The 18,029-nt window shown below is 48.8% G+C and overlaps 1 protein-coding gene across 1 annotated transcript; it reads left to right on the top strand.

Annotated features, from left to right (window-relative positions):
* Positions 1-17,790, top strand: LOC139559058 (probable histone deacetylase 1-B). Its single transcript, XM_071374711.1, has 14 exons — positions 1-153; positions 1,076-1,188; positions 1,831-1,948; positions 2,513-2,587; positions 2,924-3,062; positions 4,598-4,739; positions 6,702-6,794; positions 6,884-6,992; positions 7,414-7,554; positions 12,209-12,317; positions 14,111-14,241; positions 14,365-14,529; positions 16,553-16,598; positions 16,684-17,790. The coding sequence occupies exons 1-14, from the start codon at positions 99-101 to the stop codon at positions 16,709-16,711; spliced, it is 1,464 nt and encodes a 487-aa protein (XP_071230812.1). The 5' UTR covers positions 1-98; the 3' UTR covers positions 16,712-17,790.
* Positions 17,791-18,029: the final 239 nt, after the last annotated feature.

Genomic DNA, 18,029 nt, shown 5'->3' with positions numbered 1-18,029 from the left:
ACGCCTTCGAGCCGAGCAGGTTTCGGTGATTGGACGAGACGATAGTGCAAATTATCCAGTGTAGGCACAAAGAACTGTGCAGTGCTAATTGGAGTAAAATGGCGCTGTCGTCTGCAGGAGGAACAAAGAAGAAAGTGTGCTATTATTATGATGGTAAGATTTAATGTTATGTAGCTTAGTGTTGTCTGCAATATTATTTATTGTATCGGCGAAGATTTTGTGCTCGATAAAAGGCATTTTCTTTTTCCGCCTTGAAAGAAGTGCCGTAGGCGAGTTAGCTTCTAGCCAGCTAACGTAACTGTAGCTGCCGAGTGGTTAGCTTGCTAGCTAAGTTAGTTGCTAGCTAGCGAACGTTACCTGGTTAGGAATAAGGTTTTGGTTAGCTAGCCAAAGCAACTTGAGATGGCCGTTTTTATCATTTTTCAATTAGCTGAATTGCCGACAGCTAGCTAGCAAGTTGATGCTTTTAATTTGCGGCAACTAGGCTAGCTAGCTAAGGTCTTTAGCTCGCAAGCTAGCTAGTGGGCATATAACCAGCTGTCTAGTTTGCAAAAAGATAACTAGAGATGGTTAGGAATGAGTGTCTTTGAATCACAAACTGCCTCTTCATATTTAGCTACACCATTTGTTTAGTAAAGTGAGGTTATCATGTAGCTAGCGGTGTTGTATAGTCAACTGTGGGGAGGGGGGGGGGGGGGGGGGGTTGAGCCTGTAGATTCAGATCACTTTTCAGAGGCTGGCCATTTGATCACTATTATAATTTGTATTTCGTGCTGTGTAGCTACCAGGCTGCATGTGTGATTCAGGCGTGATAGTGCTAGCCTGGAACAAAAGCCATGCACTTAAAGCGACAGGTAACCGCTGGGCTAAGAGCCAGTAATTGAAAGGTTGCTCGTTCGAATCCCAGAGCCGACCAGGTGAAAAGTCAGTCGGTGCCCTTATTGTTCCTGTAAGTCGCTCTGGATAAGCGCATACAGCTAAATGACAAATGTTAAGAACAGAGTTTACATACCCTATCTCTGGGGCTAGGGGAAAGGCATGTGGTTTGTCTAAACCTCATATTTCCTCTCCTCAGGCGACGTAGGTAATTATTACTATGGGCAGGGTCATCCCATGAAACCCCACAGGATCCGTATGACCCACAACCTCCTGCTCAACTATGGACTGTACAGGAAGATGGAGATATATGTAAGTACAACAGCTACAGGGGGGTTTATACACTTGTTTAATTTTTACAAACGTCCTGTTAGTGATGCACACATTAAAAGTAATCCCAAGCATCAAATAAGCCAAAGCGTTACTTTTCAGAACGTGGCCAAGAGATGAGTCTATAGAGGATGGCGCAGCGGTCTAAGGCACTGCATCTCAGGGCTAGAGGTGTCACTACAGACCGTGGTTCGATTCCAGGCTTTATCATAACCGGTCGTGATTGGGAGTCCCATAGGGCGGCGCACAATTGGCCAGGATAGGCAGTTATTGTAAATAAGAATTTTGTTCATAACTGACTTGCCTAGTTAAATAAAAACATGATATAAATATATTGTATCGGACTGGAACTGATACGAGTGGACTCCTAATTCTTCAACACACTTCTACACTACAGGTCCAAAGAAACGTTCTGTGTAGTTGAGCTGTTCCAAAGTCCTACAGACTTATAAAGATCTAGATGGATAGTTGTGGACGTTACGTTTTCTGACCTTCCATATATTTTGGGGTATTGAAAATATAAGCTGAAATTAGGTGACCATTTTTTAGCAACCCAGGTAATGGTGGTGTTTTCTACTTTTAAACTGACTTTTTCAGACCTTATGATTTTCCTCTGTCCTCCAGAGACCTCACAAGGCCAACGGAGAGGAGATGACCAAGTACCACAGTGACGACTACATCAAATTCCTGCGTTCCATCCGGCCTGACAACATGTCAGAACACAGCAAGCAGATGCAGAGATGTGAGTAGCAGACAGTGTTTCCCCTAGCATTGTTTAGGTGGGGCGCCCTATGTGTATTGTAAAGGGATAGTTCACCCCAAAACCAAAGTTTGCCATACGTTTTTAATAACTTGTTTGCCATACGTTTTTAATAACTTGTTTGCCATACGTTTTAATAACTTGTTTGCCATACGTTTTAATAACTTGTTTGCCATACGTTTTAATAACTTGTTTGCCATACGTTTTTAATAACTTGTTTGCCATACGTTTTAATAACTTGTTTGCCATACGTTTTAATAACTTGTTTGCCATACGTTTTAATAACTTGTTTGCCATACGTTTTTAATAACTTGTTTGCCATACGTTTTTAATAACTTGTTTGCCATACGTTTTTAATAACTTGTTTGCCATACGTTTTAAATAACTTGTTTGCCATATGTTTTCATACGGGCTAATGTTGAGCTGACTTTAGATTACTCCACACTCACATCTGTTTAGATAGTGCTTTAATGCATTGGAACAAATGTGCAGGATTCAATCACACATCTCAAATGAATGTCTTCTATCCTCGCTGTTCTCTAACAGTTAATGTAGGAGAAGATTGCCCAGTGTTTGACGGCCTGTTTGAGTTCTGTCAGCTCTCAACGGGAGGCTCTGTCGGTAAGTCTCATCTCCTCTCTCGTTTGTCTCGCTCCTTATTGACTGTCTCTGTCCTCTCTCTCTCCTTATTGACTGTCCTCTCTCTCCTTATTGACTGTCCTCTCTCTCGCTCCTTATTGACTGTCTCTGTCCTCTCTCTCGCTCCTTATTGACTGTCTCTGTCCTCTCTCTCGGGTCCTTATTGACTGTCTCTGTCCTCTCTCTCGGCTCCTTATTGACTGTCTCTGTCCTCTCTCTCCTTATTGACTGTCTCTGTCCTCTCTCTCGCTCCTTATTGACTGTCTCTGTCCTCTCACTCCTTATTGACTGTCTCTTCCCTCCTCCCTCTGTGTGTAGCGGGGGCAGTGAAGCTGAACAAACAGCAGACGGACATCGCCGTCAACTGGGCCGGAGGACTCCATCACGCCAAGAAGTCTGAGGCCTCTGGGTTCTGCTACGTCAACGACATAGTCCTCGCCATCCTGGAGCTGCTCAAGTAAGAGCCCTGTGTGTGGTCACCCACCCACCCCTCGTTGGGCCACCCCCCCCCCCCCCCCCCTCGTTGGGCCACCTCACCCACCCACCACCCCTCGTTGGGCCACCTCACCCAAACCCCCCCCCCCCCCCTCGTTGGGCCACCCCCCCCCCCCCCCCCCCCCCTCGTTGGGCCACCTCACCCACCCACCACCCCTCGTTGGGCCACCTCACCCAAACCCCCCCCCCCTCGTTGGGCCACCTCACCCCCCCCCTCGTTGGGCCACCTCACCCAAACCCCCCCCCCCTCGTTGGGCCACCTCACCCACCCACCCCCTGTTCGGCTGTCTTCTTGTCTTCCATATTTCACTTCTGGGGAAAGACACAGAATGTTGAAGTGTCCTTAGCTGGTCATGGTGTGTGTTTCTTGTTGAAATGAATAGTCCCCTGGCTCTGAGGAACCTAGATGACTGGATTGAATTGTCCTATCAGGTATTAACATCATCTAGATATTGTAATGATTGGTTCTAAAATGAACCGAGTTTAAAAACTCACGGGACGATTATTAAACCTTAAACCAAGTTTATTCACGTAAAGGGTCAGACGACTGAACAGACAAAGACATGTTCTCAGCATCTCCTTCCCTCTGAACATAACTTCCTGCCTAGCAACAGAGATGTAAAGTGATGTGGGTAATAAACTGTTCCTTCTCCCTTAATGTGACCCCCCCCCCCCCCCATTCCTCGCTACTCCACTGCTCTCCGTCCTTATCAGTGACCACAACCATGTGATTGCCTTTCACTCACACAGTAACATTCCAAGCCCCCTGGTTCATATCCAACGTTAATTGACTCCATCATATACGTTCCTCCTACAGATAACCATTCACTTCTGGTGTAGATAACCAGACTGTGGCCCTTCTCCTTTCTGGTGTAGACAACCAGACTGTGGCCCTTCTCCTTTCTGGTGTAGACAACCAGACTGTGGCCCTTCTCCTTTCTGGTGTAGACAACCAGACTGTGGCCCTTCTCCTTTCTGGTGTAGACAACCAGACTGTGGCCCTTCTCCTTTCTGGTGTAGACAACCAGACTGTGGCCCTTCTCCTTTCTGGTGTAGATAACCAGACTGTGGCCCTTCTCCTTTCTGGTGTAGACAACCAGACTGTGGCCCTTCTCCTTTCTGGTGTAGACAACCAGACTGTGGCCCTTCTCCTTTCTGGTGTAGACAACCAGACTGTGGCCCTTCTCCTTTCTGGTGTAGACAACCAGACTGTGGCCCTTCTCCTTTCTGGTGTAGACAACCAGACTGTGGCCCTTCTCCTTTCTGGTGTAGACAACCAGACTGTGGCCCTTCTCCTTTCTGGTGTAGATAACCAGACTGTGGCCCTTCTCCTTTCTGGTGTAGACAACCAGACTGTGGCCCTTCTCCTTTCTGGTGTAGACAACCAGACTGTGGCCCTTCTCCTTTCCGTAGGATACCTGATGATTTAACAATATTGTAAAGGTTAGAAGTCAGAACCTATCGGTATGTAATGAGTTGTCTCGTCTGTCCTATCAGGTACCACCAGAGGGTGTTGTACATAGACATCGACATTCACCATGGAGACGGAGTGGAAGAGGCTTTTTTCACCACAGACCGGGTCATGACTGTCTCCTTCCACAAGTATGGAGAATACTTCCCTGGTACCGGAGACCTGAGGGTGAGTCTGAGTGTTGGGAGAATACTTCCCTGGTACAGGAGACCTGAGGGTGAGTCTGAGTGTTGGGAGAATACTTCCCTGGTACCGGAGACCTGAGGGTGAGTCTGAGTGTTGGGAGAATACTTCCCTGGTACCGGAGACCTGAGGGTGAGTCTGAGTGTTGGGAGAATACTTCCCTGGTACAGGAGACCTGAGGGTGAGTCTGAGTGTTGGGAGAATACTTCCCTGGTACCGGAGACCTGAGGGTGAGTCTGAGTGTGTTCTGGGAGAATACTTCCCTGGTACCGGAGACCTGAGGGTGAGTCTGAGTGTTGGGAGAATACTTCCCTGGTACAGGAGACCTGAGGGTGAGTCTGAGTGTTGGGAGAATACTTCCCTGGTACCGGAGACCTGAGGGTGAGTCTGAGTGTTGGGAGAATACTTCCCTGGTACCGGAGACCTGAGGGTGAGTCTGAGTGTTGGGAGAATACTTCCCTGGTACAGGAGACCTGAGGGTGAGTCTGAGTGTTGGGAGAATACTTCCCTGGTACCGGAGACCTGAGGGTGAGTCTGAGTGTGTTCTGGAAGAATACTTCCCTGGTACCGGAGACCTGAGGGTGAGTCTGAGTGTGTTCTGGGAGAATACTTCCCTGGTACAGGAGACCTGAGGGTGAGTCTGAGTGTTGGGAGAATACTTCCCTGGTACCGGAGACCTGAGGGTGAGTCTGAGTGTTGGGAGAATACTTCCCTGGTACCGGAGACCTGAGGGTGAGTCTGAGTGTTGGGAGAATACTTCCCTGGTACCGGAGACCTGAGGGTGAGTCTGAGTGTTGGGAGAATACTTCCCTGGTACCGGAGACCTGAGGGTGAGTCTGAGTGTTGGGAGAATACTTCCCTGGTACAGGAGACCTGAGGGTGAGTCTGAGTGTGTTCTGGGAGAATACTTCCCTGGTACCGGAGACCTGAGGGTGAGTCTGAGTGTGTTCTGGGAGAATACTTCCCTGGTACCGGAGACCTGAGGGTGAGTCTGAGTGTTGGGAGAATACTTCCCTGGTACAGGAGACCTGAGGGTGAGTCTGAGTGTGTTCTGGGAGAATACTTCCCTGGTACCGGAGACCTGAGGGTGAGTCTGAGTGTGTTCTGGGAGAATACTTCCCTGGTACCGGAGACCTGAGGGTGAGTCTGAGTGTGTTCTGAGGAGAGAGTACTTCCCTGGTACCGGAGACCTGAGGGTGAGTCTGAGTGTGTTCTGGGAGAATACTTCCCTGGTACCGGAGACCTGAGGGTGAGTCTGAGTGTGTCGGGAGAATACTTCCCTGGTACAGGAGACCTGAGGGTGAGTCTGAGTGTGTTCTGGGAGAATACTTCCCTGGTACCGGAGACCTGAGGGTGAGTCTGAGTGTTGGGAGAATACTTCCCTGGTACCGGAGACCTGAGGGTGAGTCTGAGTGTGTTCTGGGAGAATACTTCCCTGGTACCGGAGACCTGAGGGTGAGTCTGAGTGTGTTCTGGGAGAATACTTCCCTGGTACCGGAGACCTGAGGGTGAGTCTGAGTGTTGGGAGAATACTTCCCTGGTACAGGAGACCTGAGGGTGAGTCTGAGTGTGTTCTGGAAGAATACTTCCCTGGTACAGGAGACCTGAGGGTGAGTCTGAGTGTGTTCTGGGAGAATACTTCCCTGGTACCGGAGACCTGAGGGTGAGTGAGTGTTAGGAGAATACTTCCCTGGTACCGGAGACCTGAGGGTGAGTGAGTGTTAGGAGAATACTTCCCTGGTACAGGAGACCTGAGTGTGTTCTGGGAGAATACTTCCCTGGTACAGGAGACCTGAGGGTGAGTGAGTGTGCTGGGGGAAGTCAGAAATAAGCATAGTAGATATCATTGTGTGATTACACTCCCCCCTTCAGCGTGTTGGATTGTCTTCCTATATGTGAGTCATTTCTGTATTCCACTATGTACAATAAGGTGTGTTGTTTTTTTAGGACATTGGAGCAGGGAAGGGGAAGTACTATGCTGTAAACTACCCTCTCAGAGACGGCATCGACGACGAGTCTTATGAAGCCATCTTCAAACCTGTAAGTCTCCTGCTTCAAGTCATTCTGTGTTTTGGTTCCACACACACACACACAGAGGTATCTTCTATTTGTAATGTGTGTGTTGCTAGGTGATGGCTAAAGTGATGGAGATGTTCCAACCCAGTGCTGTAGTGTTACAGTGTGGAGCGGACTCTCTCTCAGGAGACCGACTGGGCTGCTTCAACCTCACCATCAAAGGTAACACACGTTTCACTCAACACTTTGTGTTTTCAGGTGACGTGTGGCGTACAGTAAGAGTATGGAATAATTGTAGTTTTATATTTTTGGTCTCATTAATGATACTGCTCTAACGGTGTTGGTATTAATGTGTAGGCTTGTTTACATTTACATTTAAGTCATTTAGCAGACGCTCTTATCCAGAGCGACTTACAAATTGGTGCATTCACCTTATGATATCCAGTGGAACAACCACTTTACAATAGTGCATCTAACTCTTTAGTATACTGTCTGTCTGTCAGGCGTTTTGGTGGTCTGCCTGCCAGGCGTTTTGGTGGTCTGCCTGCCAGGCGTGAGCCACATGCATATGAAGACACATTTCCATTCCGGAAGAATGGACAATAAAGTTTTTGAACGTTGAACCCTTGACGCTGTGTTTCAGGTCATGCTAAGTGTGTTGAGTACATGAAGAGTTTCAACCTGCCACTACTGATGTTGGGAGGTGGAGGTTATACCATCCGTAACGTGGCGCGCTGCTGGACCTACGAGACCGCCGTGGCTCTGGACAGCACCATACCTAACGGTACGTACACACACAGCCCCATACCTAACGGGACGTAGACACACAGCCCCATACCTAACGGGACGTAGACACACAGCCCCATACCTAACGGGACGTAGACACACAGCCCCATACCTAACGGGACGTAGACACACAGCCCCATACCTAACGGGACGTAGACACACAGCCCCATACCTAACGGTACGTACACACACAGCCCCATACCTAACGGGACGTAGACACACAGCCCCATACCTAACGGGACGTAGACACACAGCCCCATACCTAACGGGACGTAGACACACAGCCCCATACCTAACGGGACGTAGACACACAGCCCCATACCTAACGGGACGTAGACACACAGCCCCATACCTAACGGGACGTAGACACACAGCCCCATACCTAACGGGACGTAGACACACAGCCCCATACCTAACGGGACGTAGACACACAGCCCCATACCTAACGGGAAGTAGACACACAGCCCCATACCTAACGGGACGTAGACACACAGCCCCATACCTAACGGGACGTAGACACACAGCCCCATACCTAACGGGACGTAGACACACAGCCCCATACCTAACGGGACGTAGACACACAGCCCCATACCTAACGGGACGTAGACACACAGCCCCATACCTAACGGGACGTACACACACAGCCCCATACCTAACGGGACGTAGACACACAGCCCCATACCTAACGGTACGTTCACACACACACAGCCCCATACCTAACGGGACGTAGACACACAGCCCCATACCTAACGGGACGTAGACACACAGCCCCATACCTAACGGGACGTACACACACAGCACCATACCTAACGGTACGTTCACACACACACGGCATTATACCTAACGGTACGTACACACACACACACGGCATTATACCTAACGGTACGTACACACACACACGGCATTATACCTAACGGTACGTACACACACACACGGCATTATACCTAACGGTACGTTCACACACACACGGCATTATACCTAACGGTACGTACACACGCACACACAGCATTATACCTAACGGTACGTACACACACACACGGCATTATACCTAACGGTACGTTCACACACACACGGCATTATACCTAACGGTACGTTCACACACACACAGCATTATACCTAACGGTACGTACACACACACACAGCATTATACCTAACGGTACGTTCACACACACACGGCATTATACCTAACGGTACGTTCACACACACACAGCATTATACCTAACGGTACGTACACACACACACAGCATTATACCTAACGGTACGTTCACACACACACGGCATTATACCTAACGGTACGTACACACACACACAGCATTATACCTAACGGTACGTTCACACACACACGGCATTATACCTAACGGTACGTACACACACACACACGGCATTATACCTAACGGTACGTACACACACACACGGCATTATACCTAACGGTACGTACACACACACACGGCATTATACCTAACGGTACGTACACACACACACAGCATTATACCTAACGGTACGTACACACACACACGGCATTATACCTAACGGTACGTACACACACACGGCATTATACCTAACGGTACGTACACACACACACGGCATTATACCTAACGGTACGTACACACACACACGGCATTATACCTAACGGTACGTACACACACACGGCATTATACCTAACGGTACGTACACACACACACAGCATTATACCTAACGGTACGTACACACACACACGGCATTATACCTAACGGTACGTACACACACACACGGCATTATACCTAACGGTACGTACACACACACACAGCATTATACCTAACGGTACGTACACACACACACAGCATTATACCTAACGGTACGTACACACACACACAGCATTATACCTAACGGTATGTACACACACACACAGCATTATACCTAACGGTACGTACACACACACACAGCATTATACCTAACGGTACGTACACACACACACACGGCATTATACCTAACGGTACGTTCACACACGGCATTATACCTAACGGTACGTACACACACACACGGCATTATACCTAACGGTACGTACACACACACACGGCATTATACCTAACGGTACGTACACACACACACGGCATTATACCTAACGGTACGTACACACACACACGGCATTATACCTAACGGTACGTACACACACACACGGCATTATACCTAACGGTACGTACACACACACGGCATTATACCTAACGGTACGTACACACACACACGGCATTATACCTAACGGTACGTACACACACACACGGCATTATACCTAACGGTACGTACACACACACACGGCATTATACCTAACGGTACGTACACACACACACAGCATTATACCTAACGGTACGTACACACACACACAGCATTATACCTAACGGTACGTACACACACACACAGCATTATACCTAACGGTACGTACACACACACACAGCATTATACCTAACGGTACGTACACACACACACAGCATTATACCTAACGGTACGTACACACACACACGGCATTATACCTAACGGTACGTTCACACACGGCATTATACCTAACGGTACGTACACACACACACGGCATTATACCTAACGGTACGTACACACACACACGGCATTATACCTAACGGTACGTACACACACACACGGCATTATACCTAACGGTACGTACACACACACACGGCATTATACCTAACGGTACGTACACACACACGGCATTATACCTAACGGTACGTACACACACACGGCATTATACCTAACGGTACGTACACACACACACGGCATTATACCTAACGGTACGTACACACACACACGGCATTATACCTAACGGTACGTACACACACACACAGCATTATACCTAACGGTACGTACACACACACACAGCATTATACCTAACGGTACGTACACACACACACAGCATTATACCTAACGGTACGTACACACACACACAGCATTATACCTAACGGTACGTACACACACACACAGCATTATACCTAACGGTACGTACACACACACACAGCATTATACCTAACGGTACGTACACACACACACGGCATTATACCTAACGGTACGTACACACACACACGGCATTATACCTAACGGTACGTACACACACACACGGCATTATACCTAACGGTACGTACACACACACACAGCATTATACCTAACGGTACGTACACACACACACAGCATTATACCTAACGGTACGTACACACACACACAGCATTATACCTAACGGTACGTACACACACACACAGCATTATACCTAACGGTACGTCACACACACACGGCATTATACCTAACGGTACGTACACACACACAGCATTATACCTAACGGTACGTACACACACACACAGCATTATACCTAACGGTACGTACACACACACACAGCATTATACCTAACGGTACGTACACACACACACAGCATTATACCTAACGGTACGTACACACACACACAGCATTATACCTAACGGTACGTACACACACACACAGCATTATACCTAACGGTACGTACACACACACACGGCATTATACCTAACGGTACGTACACACACACACAGCATTATACCTAACGGTGTACACGCACACACGGCATTATACCTAACGGTACACGCACACACGGCATTATACCTAACGGTACGTACACACACACGGCATTATACCTAACGGTACGTACACACACACACGGCATTATACCTAACGGTACGTACACACACACGGCATTATACCTAACGGTACGTACACACACACGCATTATACCTAACGGTACGTACACACACACACGGCATTATACCTAACGGTACGTACGCACACACAGCATTATACCTAACGGTACGTACACACACACACGGCATTATACCTAACGGTACACGCACACACGGCATTATACCTAACGGTACGTACACACACACGGCATTATACCTAACGGTACGTACACACACACACAGCATTATACCTAACGGTACGTACACACACACACAGCATTATACCTAACGGTACGTACACACACACACGGCATTATACCTAACGGTACGTACACACACACACGGCATTATACCTAACGGTACGTACACACACACACGGCATTATACCTAACGGTACGTACACACACACACGGCATTATACCTAACGGTACGTACACACACACACGGCATTATACCTAACGGTACGTACACACACACACAGCATTATACCTAACGGTACGTACACACACACACACAGCATTATACCTAACGGTACGTACACACACACACAGCATTATACCTAACGGTACACGCACACACGGCATTATACCTAACGGTACGTACACACACACAGCATTATACCTAACGGTACGTACACACACACACAGCATTATACCTAACGGTACGTACACACAGCATTATACCTAACGGTACGTTCACACACACACAGCATTATACCTAACGGTACGTTCACACACACACAGCATTATACCTAACGGTACACGCACACACAGCATTATACCTAACGGTACGTACACACACACACAGCATTATACCTAACGGTACGTGCACACACACACGGCATTATACCTAACGGTACGTACACACACACACGGCATTATACCCGACGGCGCGCGCATCTCGTTCTACCATTAAGCAACAGAGTAAGATCTCACTCTCTGCTTCACAATGTCTCTCTCGTCCTATCAGAGCTGCCTTACAACGATTACTTTGAGTACTTTGGCCCTGACTTCAAGCTTCACATCAGCCCGTCTAACATGACCAACCAGAACACCAATGATTACCTGGAGAAGATCAAGTAAGTTACACAGACAGCCACACACAGCAGGGTTTCTGTTAGGAAAATGTGGTGCTGGATATTTGACTGGACCCGTATGCATTGGTAACCTGATTTATGGTGTCTACACACGATGCTCAGAATGACAGAAATCACGGCTATTCATCTTGACAGAGGGATGCAACGGCTCACGTCCTTCTTACTGACTTCCGACGACGTTAGACTAACTGTCCACATTTAGGTTACTTTTGCTCAGGCGACAAGACGATCACTAGGCCTAATCTACTATTCCTTTTATAGTACCAACGTTGACCTACTCTATTGGTCAGCTTGTCATTCTGTGTGAAATAAATGGCCTACTCCAAACACACTGGGACAGTTGTGGGACGATAAATCCCAAATCATACAACCAGTAGGCCTAAGCTACGTAAAAATAAACAATGGAATCATGTAGTAACCCCCAAAAAAGTGTTAAAGAAATCAAAATATATTTGAGATTCTTCAAAGTAGCCACCCTTTGCCTTGATGACAGCTTTGCACACTCTTAACCTCTCTTGGGTACGTGAGACGTTAGCGTCCCAGTGAAACTGCTGGGCGCCAAATTCAAATACAGAAATACTCATTATAAAAATTCAGAAAACAAAACATATTTTACATAGGTTTAAAGATTAACTTCTTGTGAATCCAACCACGGTGTCAGATTTAAAAATGCTTTACGGCGAAAGCATACCTTACGATTATTTGAAAACATAGCCCACTAGACAAATCATTCCAAACAGTAACCAGCCAAGTAGAACAGTCAGAAATAGAGATAAAATGAACCCCTTTGATGATCTTCATATGGTTGCACTCAGCAGACATTAATTTACTCAAATGTTCCTTTTGTTCGATAAAGTCTCTTTATATCCAAAAACCTCAGTTTTGTTCGCGCGTTTTCTTCAGTAATCCACAGGCTCAAACGCAGTCAAAACAGGAAGACAAAGAAATCCTAATTGTATCCGTAAAGTTCATAGAAACATGTCAAACGATGTTTATATTCAAACCTCAGTTTGTTTTTAGCCGAAATAATCGATAATAACGTTGTCAATTTAAAATGTAAACAAGAAAGGCACTCTCTCGACTGTTGACATCTAGTGGAAGGCATAGAAACTGCAATTTGAGTCCTAAGTCAATGGATACTTTAATGGCATTGAATAGAAAACTACAAAACCCCCCCCCCAAAAAAACGACTTCCTGAATGGATTTTTCTCAGGTTTTCGCCTGCCAAATCAGTTCTGTTATACTCAGACACTATTTTAACAGTTTTGGAAACTTTACAGTTTTCTATCCAAATCTACCAGTTATCATATCTTCTGGGCCCGAGAAACAGGCAGTTTAATTTGGGCATGCATTTCATCCAAAATTCCGAATGCTGCCCCCTACCCTAGAGAAGTTAACCAGCTTCATGAGGTAGTCACCTGGAATAATATTTCAATTAAATTGAATTTACCACTGACTTGGTAAAAGTTAATTTGTGTAATTTCTTTCCTTAATGCGTCTGAGCCAATCAGTTGTGTTGTGACAAGGTAGGGGTGGTATACAGAAGATAGCCCTACTTGGTAAATCTTCTGTATACCCCCCTATCTTGTCACAACAACTGATTGGCTCAGATGCATTAAGAAGGAAAAAGTTTTTGATTACTTTATGATTCCATAGTTTTGATCTCTTCACTATTATTCTACAATGTAGAAAATAAAAATCCTTGAATGAGTAGGTGTTCGAAAACTTTTGACCGGTAGTGTACATACTAAGCGTCTCTCTCTCTCCCTCCCCAGACAGAGGTTGTTTGAGAACCTGCGTATGCTGCCCCACGCCCCGGGGGTCCAGATGCAGGCCATCCCAGAAGACGCTCCACACCCGGACTCTGGAGATGAGGAGGACGAGGACCCTGACAAACGCATCTCCAGTGAGCACACACACACACACACACACACACGCACACACTAGCTCCTCCAAGAGTACTGTCTCATCACTGTTTAGTACATGTGTTATGAATCTCTTGCTGAACTGTGTGTGTTTTCCTGTGTAGTCCGGGCCCATGATAAGAGGATAGCTTGTGAAGAGGAGTTCTCTGACTCTGAGGATGAGGGACAGGGAGGAGGGGGAAGGAGGAACGCTGCCAACCACAAGAAGACCAAGCGAGTCAAGACTGAGGAGGAGAAAGAGAAGGAGAAGGAGGCAGAGGAGAAGAAAGGTAAACAACTTACACACTGACTGGCCCGGGACACTGGACGTGACGCCTCACTGACTGGCCCGGGACACTGGACGTGACGCCTCACTGACTGGCCCGGGACACTGGACGTGACGCCTCACTGACTGGCCCGGGACACTGGACGTGACGCCTCACTGACTGGCCCGGGACACTGGACGTGACACCTCACTGACTGGCCCGGGACACTGGACGTGACGCCTCACTGACTGGCCCGGGACACTGGACGTGACACCTCACTGACTGGCCCGGGACACTGGACGTGACGCCTCACTGACTGGCCCGGGACGCCTCACTGACTGGCCCGGGACGCCTCACTGACTGGCCCGGGACACCTCACTGACTGGCCCGGGACACCTCACTGACTGGCCCGGGACACTGGACGGGACACCTCACTGACTGGCCCGGGACACTGGACGGGACACCTCACTGACTGGCCCGGGACACTGGACGTGACACCTCACTGACTGGCCCGGGACACTGGACGTGACGCCTCACTGACTGGCCCGGGACACTGGACGTGACGCCTCACTGACTGGCCCGGGACACTGGACGTGACGCCTCACTGACTGGCCCGGGACACTGGACGTGACGCCTCACTGACTGGCCCGGGACACTGGACGTGACGCCTCACTGACTGGCCCGGGACACTGGACGTGACCCCTCACTGACTGGCCCGGGACACTGGACGTGACGCCTCACTGACTGGCCCGGGACGCCTCACTGACTGGCCCGGGACGCCTCACTGACTGGCCCGGGACGCCTCACTGACTGGCCCGGGACACCTCACTGACTGGCCCGGGACACCTCACTGACTGGCCCGGGACACTGGACGGGACACCTCACTGACTGGCCCGGGACACCTCACTGACTGGCCCGGGACACTGGACGGGACACCTCACTGACTGGCCCGGGACACTGGACGTGACACCTCACTGACTGGCCCGGGACACTGGACGTGACGCCTCACTGACTGGCCCGGGACACTGGACGTGACACCTCACTGACTGGCCCGGGACACTGGACGTGACGCCTCACTGACTGGCGCGGGACACTGGACGTGACGCCTCACTGACTGGCCCGGGACACTGGACGTGACGCCTCACTGACTGGCCCGGGACACTGGACGTGACGCCTCACTGACTGGCCCGGGACGCCTCACTGACTGGCCCGGGACGCCTCACTGACTGGCCCGGGACACTGGACGGGACACCTCACTGACTGGCCCGGGACGCCTCACTGACTGGCCCGGGACGCCTCACTGACTGGCCCGGGACACTGGACGTGACACCTCACTGACTGGCCCGGGACACTGGACGTGACGCCTCACTGACTGGTCCGGGACACTGGACGTGACGCCTCACTGACTGGCCCGGGACACTGGACGTGACGCCTCACTGACTGGTCCGGGACACTGGACGTGACGCCTCACTGACTGGCCCGGGACACTGGACGTGACGCCTCACTGACTGGCCCGGGACACTGGACGTGACGCCTCACTGACTGGCCCGGGACACTGGACGTGACGCCTCACTGACTGGCCCGGGACACTGGACGTGACGCCTCACTGACTGGCCCGGGACACTGGACGTGACGCCTCACTGACTGGCCCGGGACACTGGACGGGACACCTCACTGACTGGCCCGGGACGCCTCACTGACTGGCCCGGGACGCCTCACTGACTGGCCCGGGACACTGGACGTGACACCTCACTGACTGGCCCGGGACACTGGACGTGACGCCTCACTGACTGGTCCGGGACACTGGACGTGACGCCTCACTGACTGGCCCGGGACACTGGACGTGACGCCTCACTGACTGGTCCGGGACACTGGACGTGACGCCTCACTGACTGGCCCGGGACACTGGACGTGACGCCTCACTGACTGGCCCGGGACACTGGACGTGACGCCTCACTGACTGGCCCGGGACACTGGACGTGACGCCTCACTGACTGGCCCGGGACACTGGATGTAACACCTCACTGACATGTTCTGTTTTCCCCAGATGTGAAAGAGGAGAAAGAGACAGAGGAGAAGATGGACACAACAGGGTGAGTCGTGACCACAACACATACTTTAAATGTAACCGATCCAGTCTAAGCCCGGTCAACTAGCGTTTGTTCATTTCACCACCAGGCCAACAGAAGAAACTAAGACGTCTTGAAGCAGAAGATGTGCAATCGAAATGGACTGTAAATTATTCTCTTAACACAGTTTTAGTATTTCCTCAAATGTTCTAGCCTGTGTCAGTGTTGAAGAGCACTTTTTTATTACTCATGTCTCTGCCACCTATTTAAATGTTTTGACCGTGTGTTTAGTTATGGAGCCTGAGAATCAGTAGGGTCCTTTTCAAGTCTCAAAAACCTGGTAGGGATTCAATCCAAGGCTATAGAGCACACTACTCTCTAACAAGACGTTTACCGTAGAGGGAAAACGCCTTTACTGAAGGTGTGTTGTCGGCTGTCTAGTGCACTGCTCTAACAGGGCTCGCATTGAATTCCTCTCTTTTCACTGACCTGAGGTAACTTGATGAAAGCAAATCCCCCCCCCCCCTGATAAGACTGAGGCCATACTGCTTTCACAGTTCTCAGATCAGTCCAGAAGGAGTCCACTTTCAAACATTCCCAGTTGAACAATAGTCACCATCTCGAAATGTTGTGTTTTCCACTTCTCCCAGGTTGTGTTTGACTCCTTCCTTTACCTTGTTTTATATTAACAAAATGTTGAAATGTCTTTTTATTAGGGCAGGCTGATCGTCCCCCCCCCCAATTGATTTTAATTCATTGTTGGACATAAGACTGTAAAAACACGAAGTATTCCCATGTAAGATGCAATGTTTTGAAATCGTTTTAGTCAAATTCAGTTTGCAAAAAAAAAAATGCTCCCAGGAACAACCCAGGCTGTGTTCAGCTTCCCCATCAAGGAAAACCCCAGCCTGCACCGTGGGGAACCAGCGTTTTAAAACCCCTGCTATTTTCTACTGTAAGGTGACATATGGTGCTTGGTTGTGAAATGTGCATATAACTTGTTTTATATAGAAGGGGAAAAATACATTTCTCATTCACTTCGTACCTTTTTTTTTGGTTCTAAATAACATGTTCTTTGAAAATGATAAAAGGCAATCATTTGGTTTATCTAGACAACTTTACAGTTCATTTCCAACCTTTTTAAAGAAACGTTTGTCAATTTTCCATGCAAGTATAAAACTGTTGTTGCCCATTAAAAAGCTGTGATGAGTGCATACCTCTTGCGGTTAAACCCCCACCATTATTTAACAGCTGATCGTTTTGTCACAATTAAACTGGGTGGTTCGAGCCCTGATTGGCTGATATCAGACTTTTTTACTGCTAATTACGTTGGTAACCAGTTTATAATAACAAGGCACCTCTGGGGGGTTTGATATGGCTAAGGACTGTGTCCAGGCGCTCTGCAGTGCCTATAGCCGTATAAGACCTATTGAATGTTATGCTTAGTGAGAGGTT

The sequence above is a fragment of the Salvelinus alpinus genome, chromosome 29 (genome assembly GCF_045679555.1).
Source record: "Salvelinus alpinus chromosome 29, SLU_Salpinus.1, whole genome shotgun sequence".
Classification (NCBI taxonomy): Eukaryota; Metazoa; Chordata; class Actinopteri; order Salmoniformes; family Salmonidae; genus Salvelinus; species Salvelinus alpinus.
The sequence above is the reverse complement of the archived record's forward strand: the minus strand, read 5'-3'. Positions and strand labels throughout refer to the sequence as shown.